The sequence below is a fragment of the Acanthopagrus latus genome, chromosome 11, assembly GCF_904848185.1.
Source record: "Acanthopagrus latus isolate v.2019 chromosome 11, fAcaLat1.1, whole genome shotgun sequence".
Taxonomy (NCBI): Eukaryota; Metazoa; Chordata; class Actinopteri; order Spariformes; family Sparidae; genus Acanthopagrus; species Acanthopagrus latus.
In genome coordinates, this window is record NC_051049.1 from 16,653,825 (window position 1) to 16,666,806 (window position 12,982).

Below are 12,982 nucleotides of genomic sequence, written 5' to 3' on the forward strand. Positions count from 1 at the left end.
TTTGTAGACTCCTATAATAAAATTACATTCTTTAGAAATTGGTTAGTGGAAACCATATGTGATTTCTGTTTAATTGTATACATTTGCATAATCCTTTAGGTAGAGATTGAATTGCTTTGCAAATGAATTTCTCTCTTACACAATGGAGGTTACTCTATAGGCTTTAAATTCTTACACATTGCTTCTGCAGTCTCGACTGAAAGATTGAGGATCGGTATCGCACCCGGCCTAATTGCGACACATCAAATTCAATGGATTAATGTGTATGAACTGTAGACAACAGTTGGATACATTTATCAGAATCAGCAGAAGGATTCTGAGTAAATACACCGACAAGAGATTACAAGCGTTTATATCCAATGACAACTGTTATTAGTTTCTAAAGTTTTTAGATCACTCTTTAATATTTTTTAGGCAAATCATAGTAATTGCAGTATTTAATATCCTCTTACGTCTGTTTCCAAACCTCACATAACCTCCTTCACTGACAGATTTGCACCACTTGAACAAACCAATAGAGTGATGTAGCCAACTAAATGGCTTTGCTGATTGGCTAAGTTACTTCACGTGGCTCTTTGTATCATAAATAACTGAACTTGAGTGATAGCTGGTGGCATTATTGATGAGGCGCCTGTGCCAAAAAAGAACTATCTTTAATGCAATACAGTGTTTTATGGTGTAGGTGGACACATTAATATGCTATTTCGAGACTGGCGTTTCAGAATCTAGAAAATAGATCGCAATTTAGTTTGTGGATCGTTATTGTGATATTCCTTTTGCCAGATCACGATCCCCTCTGACAATATGTTTTTGAATGTGTCATAGTAAATCAAAAAAAGGCCCAAACGCAGACAGAGAAGCAGGCAAGGTGAACAACAAAAAGCAAGCTTTTATAATGACAGTCAAAGTCCAAATACACAAAATGAAAGTAACAAAAATGCAACAAGGAAAACCCAGGAAACTAAACAGTAATACAAAAAACATAAAGGACAAACCGTAAAGCCATGGGGAACAGACACCGAAATAGTGAGACGTAGGAAGAAAACAGATGAAACAACAAAGAGCAAAGGAAAAACACTTAGCACTTATAATAATAATATTATACACCAGGGCTAATAAAACACAGTTGTACACAAAAAAGGCATGCGACTAAACTAAAACCTAGGACCACGACTGGCAGTGTTGTGATATTCAGGATATTCAAAATAACTGGCATATTAAAAAATGAAATATTGATATCATGTTGATAATACAAATAATAATCATAATAATCAGAATATTGGTCCAGCGAAGAGCCTTGTGGATCTTTTGTTTATGAGTTCATCTGGTTCCTCTTTCACATGTAATTTAATTACATGTGATCTTTTTTCTGCCTCTGTTATTCTCTGCTCTCCACCTCCCCCTTTTGAGTGTGAAATAGAGACAAAACACAAAGTAAACAAAGTTAAAGGCAGATTTGATTTTTCTTCCAGATGTCTGTATACACTGCAGCCATATCCTAGATTTCTTTTCCTGTGATAATTATGGAGTGAAATTCTGGTATTGTGACCGACCTAACCGTGACAGTGAGTTTTTCAGGGACTTCATAAATCTGAGGGGTAGGAGGGATAAAATCACAACCCATAAACCCCTCTCTGTCTGAGATCATTATGATTAAAGACTCTGCACTTGCTTTATCAGACAGTGTTGAAAGGTGGCTCCAGTGGACATGAAATGTCTCTTCTTTCTGTGGTCTCTTTAAGAAGTCTTCATTCAAAATTTGTCTGCAGTAATTAGTTGAGCAGGGTTGATGGGGCAGCCTCTGTCCCCACAAAGTGTAAATCTCAGAGCTCCCTCCCACCTAATTCATAAATATTTCATGATGTCTGACACCCTGTTTGAAGTATGGCCAACATGTAGCTCCACAGAGTCAGGCTTCTCTGGCCTCACAAGCACCTCATACATGAAAGGTCCTGTGTTTTATTGCTGCTGGTTAGCATTCGAAGTGCTGCGCAACTATGAGACCTGCATAAACAAAACATGTCGCTGACATTAAAGCAGCACAAAGCCACTTTAGTTGTTGACATCTTTAAATGGCAGCAAAAGGTAGCTGTTTAAAATAACCCTAACTTCAGTAACCTGTGTCATGCAGCTTTAAATAGTCAGTGTTTCAGCTCTTCAGATATTTTGTAAACGTTTTCCTTATACGTATATTTTACACGACAGTTGTCTCTTCTTCCTACAATTGATACTTGTGTTAGATGTGCTTATTAGCAAAGATAAGGGGGCAGAAGAAATGCATTAGGGTTGTCCTTTGGAGCGGCTGATATGGCCACAGCAGGCATGGCCACTCTTCACTGCCTCCTGTCTACTTCCTAGTGCAATTCTCCCCCTGTGAAGGAAGGGGAGAAGCATTTAGACCATATCCCTGTGTGCTGCATCATTCATGCGCCACTGTCACAAATCAAGCGCCCAGGAGCACAAGGTATCAACGAGGGCTCAGTATACCAAATTCTGAATCGAGATAAAGTCGTTAGCTGACACTGAAGCTCAAACAAGAGAGGATAATTACATAGCAAGAAGCAAGAAATTATTTTTTTTTTTTTTTTTTAAGAAGCACACACTGTATGTGCACGTTTGTACAGCTGTTTTAACTCGGCTGACAAAACCAGTCACTCAACTTTGTAAATGTTCTCTTGGGAGATTCTGCAGGTGTCACTTTTATTCTGTCAGTCAACAACGTGAGATGTGCCACTGGAACAATTTTATCACACAGTACTCTATGGTGACAGAAAAAAAGACTTTTTCTCCTTTTTTGACAAATATTCAGTGTGTGCAGGAGGCTATAATGGTGTGCATTGACCCCATCAGCATCAAGCAGCGATCCTCTTAGAGTATCCTTCAAGGTAGTTGTGGTTAAATTAAGTAAAGGCATAAACATCAGTCATGACTCCACTATTTCTCTTTTATGGTTTTAATAAGACAGCAAGGGAGCGAGTGACACTGACATTTCATGGGTTAAAAGTATAATTAAATACATGTCCAAACAATTTCTCTCTGCTTTCAAAACAATCCTTTTTTTTTTTTTTTTTAAAGCTAAGAGTATAGTTGACCCCAGGGCTAATTGCAGATTAAGGCCACTAATTAAAATAAGCAAAGCAAAGTAATGAAAACAAAATTAAGCTCTAGCATAATAACACCAGGTCTTCCATAACACTAAGCCTGCCATTTGGCTTTCTATGATATGATGAGTTGGAGGCAGAAGGTTTGAGGTGCTGTCGTTTTGCTGCTATTTCTTGCATTTCTGTTTGAATTCCTCCATCTTGATCAGATAGTATTAATTTGATCACTGGCCTCCCCTGTGTCTCCCGTCTTCATACTCCTGGTTATGAACAATCAGGGACTCGTCCCTTTATGAGTTAAAAACTGGAATGATAGTAGTCATCTGGAAGGTCATGCTGGAATCAGATTGACTGAAAAGCCCCACTCGGAAAAAGGATATTTCCTCAGTGATTTTTACCTGATGAAATTTGATCTCTGACCCACTTTTCAAATTTACATATTCATCTTCACTGCAGGTGGGCGCTGTTATTGGCTGAAATTCTCGCTGCACAGTGTGACTCAAAGGCCTAAATATCACATCGAGCTGGCTGAGTCGGAGGGATGAATGAGAAGGAAACAACCGTGGAAAAACCTCCGCCTGAGATAAAAAGCCTGTGTTTGATTAATTAATGAAGCCACCGTGTTGTAGAACAATTAGTAACGACGCACAGATAAAACAATGATAAAATCCGGTTTCTTTTTTCAAGCGGAGTAATCGAAGGGTTCTGACCTTCGTATGTAGTGTAGAAAGTGCTTCCCCTCCAGAGAGAGCTGTCTCCTCTCACACCTTATTGAATGAGTGACACTTCAGAGTTTGAGCACCATCGTGTTGCAAGATGGGATTTGACAGTTTGCACAAACTTTATCAAACGTGAAAAGTACACAGACAAGCGACTGTCTTGTGCTGCATTTTATCTGCTCGTCACTGTTTCAGACACCTCGACTAGAGCCGTTTGTAGCCACACCAGATGTTCTGATCATCTCCCTCCATCCACGTTGTAATCACAAAACTGCCACAAGTCAATTTGCATGAAATAAATGTGTGAAGACGATGGATCAGTTGATGCCATGTTAGCACCACAGATGTGTGAATTATTAATGTGGAGAAGGAAGACCCTTGCTTTTTTGAGATATCTGTCATCTTCTCTCTTTTCTTATATGAAGTCACTGGTTATGTAACAGCCACTGCTATGAAAGTTACAGCAGAATATTCTGCTCCTAGCACCGCTCCTTAAACTGCTACAATAGCATAGTCTTTGGTACACATCTGGAGGTTTTATTTGGTAGCACTGACACACTAGATCAAACGTAGGTTTATTTATTTTTTTTTTAATCCATGCTCATTGCTTGAAGGGTCTGCATGATCTTGTTCCTTCCTATTTTGATGTAGGACTCAGGTTTAGAGTAACACGAGCATCTCTTCCTCTTCAACATCACTTCTTTTCCTTCATGGCCAGGTTTCTCTTGCTTTGCAGAGTGAAGCTGTGCCCTGTGTGCTTCCAAGTTTGCCAGCCATTTGTACGCCTCCTTCCTCCTCCAGTACCCTGCAGCTGTAAATTCTGCTCACATATTTACCATGGCCGTGTTTATAAAAAGAAGAGCACCTCACTTTCTCTCCTGCTTACAGTAATTGGCCAACAAAACTGTGATCATTTTTAATTAATTATGAGCATGCATATTAGAACTGCTGTAAGCAATTACAGCCATGCTATTGACAGATTTCAGGGCATAATTGAAATGCAGGGGCACACTGTGAATACTTCAAATTCTTTACGTTGTCTTTTTATTTGTTCTGAGTCTGCCTCTCCCTCTAAAGCCGCCGTCATCTGGGCCTGTTTGTGATTCAAGCCCTCTCTTGCCCGATACACCCACAAAATGCTCCTCTCACTGCCCTGACAGAGTTGTTTGGGGGAGTCATGACCATCTCTAATAAATAAGAGGCAGGAAGTTTTCACTTGTGGTCAGGAGACACACCTTCATGACCACCCAACATAACAATGTCAAGTGACGATGAGAAAGTAAACAACTTTTAGCTGAGTGGGAGGATGTTTGTGCTGTGTTAGCACTTTCTGAAATAATGGTTATACACTACATTTGCATAGCTGTTCACAACACTTACATTTGATAAAATTCATGGCTCACATACTGTGTCTGCGTGTGTGTGCGTGTGTGTCCAGATCAGCCTCAGTGCTCTGGTGGATCAAAGGCACAATGGATGTTCATTCCACACTTCAATGAAATCTATTATTGGGAGTATTTTAACATCAGGCACAGAGACTCAGTTGAGCATTTGTCGACAGTTTGCAGTATCCATTGAAATACTGTGACTTACAATTCAAAAGAGAAGGCTTCCTAGAATTGGATTCTGATCCAATCCTAAGTAGAGTTAAAGCCAGTACCCTCGAGCTGTTTGGATGTAAATCCATCTCTCTACATCTCTCCAAAGCTCTCGTCTTGATTGCTATTTGGATTCCGTGCTGCATGTGGGGCATGAATAAGTGAGCAGAATCTTGAACTTCTGAAGAATAAATGTTCTGGCTGGTACCACTTCGAAACAGACTGACACACACAGACTTCATCCGTTAGCTTGGTATGCATTTTTTTCTTTTTTTTTTGGTGAGTGGCCAAAATAACCTTATAACGTTGGCAAATGTCTTGAACGTCAAACTCTCCAACTGTTAAAAGTGGATTTTTTGTTTGTTTATACAGCTGATGGCAAGTTAAGGCAGAGACATCAACCATTTACTTACACGGATGCATATGACATCGCCTGGCCCAGCTTGCATAAACATGCATCCCCAGAAATCTGCTGCTGACACTGCTGTGTCCACTTAGTCCCACCTCCTCCAGAAGTAAATCAATGTTGATCTTTTAACACACAGTACACATCCCTCGTAATATTTATCTTTTAGCAAATGCTAGAATGTAATGCCCTGAATGTTGTGTCAGTTTTACCCCCACAGTATCAAATAGTATTTTTTTCAAGGTATTGTATCAAAGTGAGAAATCCCCGTATCGTGACAACAGCAAAGATTATCTCTTCAAGGGACAGTAAAGACAAGGGAGCGTTCCCATGGACACAGTAGTAAACAAACACGGCGTCTGTGGAGGACTAGGTACCGCTGTACCTACTACAGAGGGAAGAAAAAAAAGAAATAGATGACAGTTGTTAAACTGGTCGCCATGGTTGTTTTGAGTAGACGGACCCTAACGGAAAAAGGTCAGCTTTTTCTTCTTGTTTCATGCTATAGAATCTACAGGCTGCAAGGTGGCTGCAAGGCGGCTGCGGCTTGCGCTTGGTTACTATTTTCGGGTGACACACTCTGGAATGTAGCGATGTGTGAAATCACTCTTGCGTAGCTTGAAGCACCTGTGTTCGCATACTTGCGTGGACCTTGTTTCTGCTCACTTGATACTTCTCTGTGTTCTGGTCATGGTGTGGTCTTCACTAGAGCATAACCCGGATCTCATACCTGAATTTAGTTTAAGATGGATACGGATTTGTGCACCTTAAACCATTTAGTGTAAAACTCAGACAATGGATTGAATCCCTGCTGCTGTCGAGCCACACACTCCTGCACACTAAGCTGGTTATTTATATGCCTTGCATTGTATTAAAAGAAGGAACACAATGTTCCCTAGCTGTTCTGAATAGAAATCTTAATTAATTAATAAATCTTGGCAGCAGAACCATTCCTGACCGACAAAAAACGGAACAATGAAGCCCACAGATGGCAGTGGGGAACAGTGTCTCTGTGTGTAAGCTGATAAGTCATGCACTGATGAGTCCATTTCTTAATTGCAATGAAAACTCATTTTCAAATCTGGCTGAAGAGGTAGGGTTATTAATTGATCTTTTAATTAAAAAGCCTGCGTTCTATGGGTTCTCTTGGCAAACAATAGTTTGCAGCTAAGTAAATCATATTCAGTCTTGAAGCACACCAATTAATCATTAATAGTCACATGAGGATCGCTCAAGGAACGCGACTCAGTGAAGCCCTGTACATTAAGGTGCAATGATTTCTAAACAAACCCTGCCCATTAATATTAGATGGAGAGGAGGTCAAACATTTAATTCATCATTAACATGCTTGTATTCATGCACTTTACACAGATGTACCATTGGAGACGTCATCTTTTGTTTTGATGACAAGCTCTGATGTACTGTAATGGAAGGTGGTTTGTGATCAACCTACAACTGGCCATTTGTCACCTGGCAGGGCCTTACAGGGCCCATTTTTCTGCAGTGCCTGTGCTATTCCTGGACCCAACCCCTCACCCCCATCTGGTGGAGTCACCGTGACTCCAGGCATGATTTACAACACCACCACAGCATTCTCTAGACACTAAATTACCTGGATTATTGGGCCCTCATGATTTTTAGTGCACTACTTTGCATTACTCTCCAAATCCTGATGGTGTATTGCACAGTATATGATGATATAGGACATGCCAGCGAGTTGAAATTGGAATTATTGGATTGGACCAGATTTTATGGGTGTGATCTGTCTTAACAGATCTCAGTGCCAGGATCTAAATTGGAAAGACTTGATATTATCGATATGCATATAAAATCAGGGTATTTTGGACCACCTACAAAATTATGGGAATATTTTTCACTTTTACAAAATTTTGCCATGGTTGTGCAGTTTGAGTGGTGAGAGAGACACATTACTTGGGCCCAAAATACTTTTTAATTCTGCCCGTTTGATAACCAGACTATAGTCTCTTTAATTCTTTTATGAGAGATGATCAATCATGATAGATGATCCATCCTACACCGGCTCATTTGAGGAGAAATCTGGATTTATATTCATAGTTACCCCACTGGGAGGGATGGCCTGCAGTACTTATACTGTATGTTGATCAGCAAGATAACAAAAAAATCAAGAAAGAATTCTCTGTCTATATATATATATATATATTATATATATATATATATATATATATATATATATATATATATATATATATATATATATAGAAAGAGAATTCTTTTATTTCTTGATTCCATTGTTGCTTTAGTTTTGCTTGCCAGGATTTTTAACTGACTTCTAATAGAGAGAGCAGTAATCCAAATTAACCATAAATAAGAAATCCTTTTAGTCTTATGAAGAAAGCACGCTGTTCTTTTTGACAAATAGCTGATTCACTAGGTAATAAATAAAAGGGAACACATCAAAATGCTCCCTCTTCCGAAAAGAAAACAACAGCTACATGAAAGGAGCACATTTAGACAGGCTATTTGGCAGTGGTTTTGTGTTCTGTGGGTTTCCATGTAAGACAGTGGCTCTATGTGTGAGGTTTCAAGTATTGACACATCTGCCTGGACCAACATGTCCACTGTCCTAGCATCTCTGTAGTATGACAGCCAGGTCACCCCGGCACATTCAGAGACTCAAGATAATCAATGGCCCCACACAATGACACCAATGGAGGATTACGAGGATTCGCTAAGCCTCTGTCAGTCGGCATACTGCATTGATTTTGTCATACTTGTTATTGGCTTATATTTCTGTGCTGTGGAGCACTCTTTCAGTTTTTTTCTCCTTGTTCCTTTTCTTTAAGCATTGTGAGGCTCTTCTCTTGGGCTTAATGTCAAATGCGAAACACTCTCATGTTACTATATCACAACCTTTAGTCACCCTCTTATACTCTGCTGCAGGTTAATGCTGCCTGTCTGCAAAGACGCTGATGCAGCCTGTAGCTATTTTGCAGGCTGTCTTTATCGTGTGGTTATCATTAATTCTGGTTGTGATTAAAATAGATTAGGATCTGAAGCAATCTTTGAAGTTTGTGCAGATCTGTATAGTTTCTGAAGCAAGGCTGAGTCTTTAAAAGTTTTGAAATTTGAGCTAGTGTACACAAAAACTCAAAGCATGCACTCAAATACAAACCCAGTCAAGGTCCTCTAATACCTCCCAGCATGACATCCAGCATTTCACACAGTGATATATGATCAGGAAAAACCCCTAGCATAACGCATCGCTTGAGTCACTTTCTCAAGTCCTTCAGATTATTCGGCTCAGATACGGAAGACAGAAAATAACAGTATAATTGGCATACATATGCAAGGATGGAAAATCTATGTACACCAGTCATAGGACTGTGCTCATTAGGATGCGGAAGGAGGTTGGTGGATGGGCATCCATCATCACAGAGCGCACTGTCACCTCAGTGTGCAAATGCACACATGTGCGAAATGTTCACATGTATCTTTTTCACCTTGTACAAGTTGCATCCCACCTCATCTATCTATGTAGCTTCTCACAGGTTGGCAGAGAGAATGTTCTCATTCTCTTCATTAAAATGAAGCCCAGACAAAGGAAATATTTCTGTCTCACAAACATGCATATATGTGCTGTAATTAAGCATGTTTCCACATGTAAGATCCTTCTTATTTATTAGGAATAGATGTGTTCATTGGATTAATTAGTTACTGTTTGCGCTTTGGGGAGTATGGTCCCATTTAGAAACACATGGTTGTGTTGTCCAAAGCTGCGTCAGTCCACGCTGAGGTCATTTGTCAGGAATATCTCCAAATGCAATTGGAGGTAAAGGTTTGGAGGCACTTGGCCAAGCCCTTGCACTGGATTCAGGCCGCAGCTTTGACTGACAGCTCGCTCTTAAAGGCTCATTGTCAGGGATATAAATAGTCCACATCTCACTCTCAGACATGGCCGGGCAATTTACTGCTAGCTGCAGGACTGACCCACAGAGTGTGGGCTCTTCTATGTATCATACACTTTTAATCAGAATCTGTGTGAATGGCACAAAGTCATTTTGCTTGTATGGAATGTCAGACAGCTGTGCATCTGATTGCATGTTTAGAACAGTTCTATTATTTGTCAGGCTTTGGGGGAGTCAAGCCAAGTTTACACAATACACAATGTCAGATTGAGCCCTGCGCTTTATTATGATTGCTTCTCCTGTTTCCTTGCCACAGTTGATTAATGGAGAAGCAGAAAATCAGTCATCGTATTACCAGTGGTTATGAACCTCTGTATGGATCCAGTTCTGTGGGGAAAAGTTGACTTCCTCCCACTCTCTTAAAGCAGGTCATTTTATTTGTTTACGCTCCAGAGTTTATGTATTCAGCATTGCTCTGATAATGGCCGATAATTATGAAATATAACAAGTGAAACGTCTTTTCACCAAAGACATGCTGTATTCAACAAAATGCCATTGTAGTTCGTCATTATAGCTTCGATTCATTAATTTCAGTTCCCTTATAAGCAGGGTAAATATTTGAAGTACAAAAGGACTGGGCTGCTTTAGAAACAGTCCATATGCAAGTCTGCCTTCATGACACTAGCATAAAGATTTACACCACATTTCAGCACATGAAAGGAGCCTCATTTTGCATTCACAGAACCTGCCTGTGCCATTGAGTCTTTGAACTTCCATTAAGCCATTTATCACCATGCAGTGCAATTCATTTCATTTTCCTATCATTGGGGATGGATGCCCTCTCCCCTCCCCAGCTCCGCCTCTGCAGGCTCTGAGTGTTGAGTTTACACTATGTAATGTGTGCAATGACCAGGATGTCGGAGGTTGTGATTTACAAATTCAACAACCCTCCCTCACCAGTGCTCCGTGTTTTATTATCACTTAGGTGATTTCCTTTAGTCCTTGAGCTGGTGATAACACAGATGTTTTTTTTAAGACTGTTGTGTGTAACATGCCAACATTTCTCATCTCTCTGTTTTCTCCAGTTGCTCCGAGCATCCACGAGATGAAAAGCCACGGAGTCGTTCCGGGACGCACAGCTCTGCTAAGGTGCGAGGCTGCTGCTGTACCTTCTCCGACATTCGAGTGGTTCAAGGGCGAGAAAAGGTGAGCCGGGTTTGATTTTACGCTGTCTCTCATAAAGCGTATCAGTAGCACTACCCAGCTGTCAGCTGCATACATATTCAGTTGCACAATAACGTCATGACTCATATATTGTCTCATACTGTTATGTAGTTGCTTACTGACATTTGTTTTGTTTTTTTAACCGCATTGAAAACATGTTTGCAAATCATTTATTTGGTAACAGATAGTCATGTGGCTATAGCAACTTTATCTGAAATACTTATAATATTACGAAGTTACAGTCTTACCTGTATTTTGTTTTGCCTTTGTTTCCTAATAATTGTGTACTGTTTATTAGCAATGAATGGATACAGTTGGTTGTGTAAGTGAAATGAAGTGCTTGAGGTAACCCCCGAGAGAAAAAGTCTAAGCGCTCCGACTTTTTGTGTGCTGCCTATTCCAGACCAATAGTGTATTAGATGGAGAGAGACTCATCACTCATTAAACTGGTAACCATATAAAATAGATAACTAAATAAATAATAGGAACTTCTGGCTGTATCCTCAGCTAGGGGTGCTACATAATCCATTCATAAATCTATTCATTCATTTTGCAATACAGACATTACTGTGGGAATTATATTATTACATATAACTGGAGTTACATTCAGTGTTAATATAGTTTTTTGTGAACATTTTTTTATTTATGTTCATTATGATGTTGAAAAAATGAAGGTGTAACCATCCATGCACATATGCACACATACATATATATGTAAACCTATACATATACACAAATAAAATACACGTGTGATGATTTAATAGCAATTTAATATGAGTCAAACCTTCTTGTAAAAGCATAAGTACGACAAAAGAGGCACTTTTAAGATTTACCGTAGTTTCGTTTTTGGGCAAGCTAATTTTCAACAGGAGTGCTTGGAGTACTTTTACACTAGCATCAAAATCGCTATTTTTAAAACACTAAACAGGCTCGACACAACATGAAACTTTGCTCGTAGGAACATTGTTTATGTACGCAGAGTTTGCTAAAAAGGAGGTTTTTGGACAACTCAGGTTAGTAGCTGCACCTCCGGCGCTCCGGATGCCAAATGGAACGCTGGAGGAGCGGTCCACCATTGAAAATGACCTTGCCCATAAACAAAACCACGCTAAATCTTAAAATTGTCTCTTTGCTTTTACACAAAGGTTTGACTCATATTCAATCGCAAATACAGCCTTGGTTGCTTTTTTGCAAGAGTTTCACTTTTATTGTTAATGAAAACCTTGAAGAAAAATGTTCCTCGACTACCTTTTTTCATAATGAGAGGAGACAGTGACCAAAAAAAAAAAAAAAAATCCCTTTTATGTGTGCGCTTACTATTTTACTTCAGACTGCTTTCTTAAAGACCGCCACCAATGTAAAAAGCAGAAGTCCAGCTTAAAGATGCATCGTTACCAAGTTCAAACTAGGAATCTGTACATTTTGCAGGTCTGTTGAATCTTCGTTAAAATGTTCCGCGCTATGGAACCTAATAAGTGTCAAGAATCTAAATAGTCCTGATGCTAGCGATCCACCAACCCATACTGGAGGCTTGAAAAATGCTAATAATTGTTGATAATTAATGTTTGTGCTGAAGTTTGCTGGGTAGTGTGAAATTATACTCTGTTTCATTCTGCACTAAAGTCTTTCATGCTGACACTAGACAATTACTAGGTGTTATTTGTTTGTGGACAAGTAAGCTTCTATGTGCGATAGGAAGGGTGTGGTTTTTGTTTGTTCCCTTTTTCCCAAAGAGAATATCAGTCATTTGTTCTCACATTTGTCCAGCGTGTGGATAGTGCCCACAGCAACACTCCAGCAAGAGTCACTTCTGCCTCTCCATCCTCACCTTGCATCGTAATAACATGTTTGCTGGCAACTGGCTTAAATCATCAGCAGCACATACATCAATCAGTCTAGATTCAAGTGTCAGTTCTTGAATTTAAAAACCAAATTACCCCCATTACCCACTCCTGGTGAGCACAATTTCAATCATCAGCTCACACTGTGCTAATTGTAATTATGGGGTGGATTCAATTTATTCAAATTGCTAAGGAGGCAAGTTGGC

General features: G+C 39.6%; 1 protein-coding gene across 5 annotated transcripts in view; it reads left to right on the forward strand.

Annotated features, from left to right (window-relative positions):
* Nucleotides 1-12,982, forward strand: part of negr1 (neuronal growth regulator 1) — a 150,663-nt gene that overhangs the window by 88,734 nt on the left and 48,947 nt on the right. For all 5 annotated transcript variants that reach the window (XR_005077743.1, XM_037114689.1, XM_037114691.1 and 2 more), the window contains exon 5: nt 10,797-10,917. Coding sequence is in view for 4 of the 5 variants with exons in the window: in XM_037114689.1 (XP_036970584.1) it covers nt 10,797-10,917 (121 nt within the window). In the remaining variant the exon portion in view is untranslated. The remainder of the gene's footprint in view (nt 1-10,796; nt 10,918-12,982) is intronic.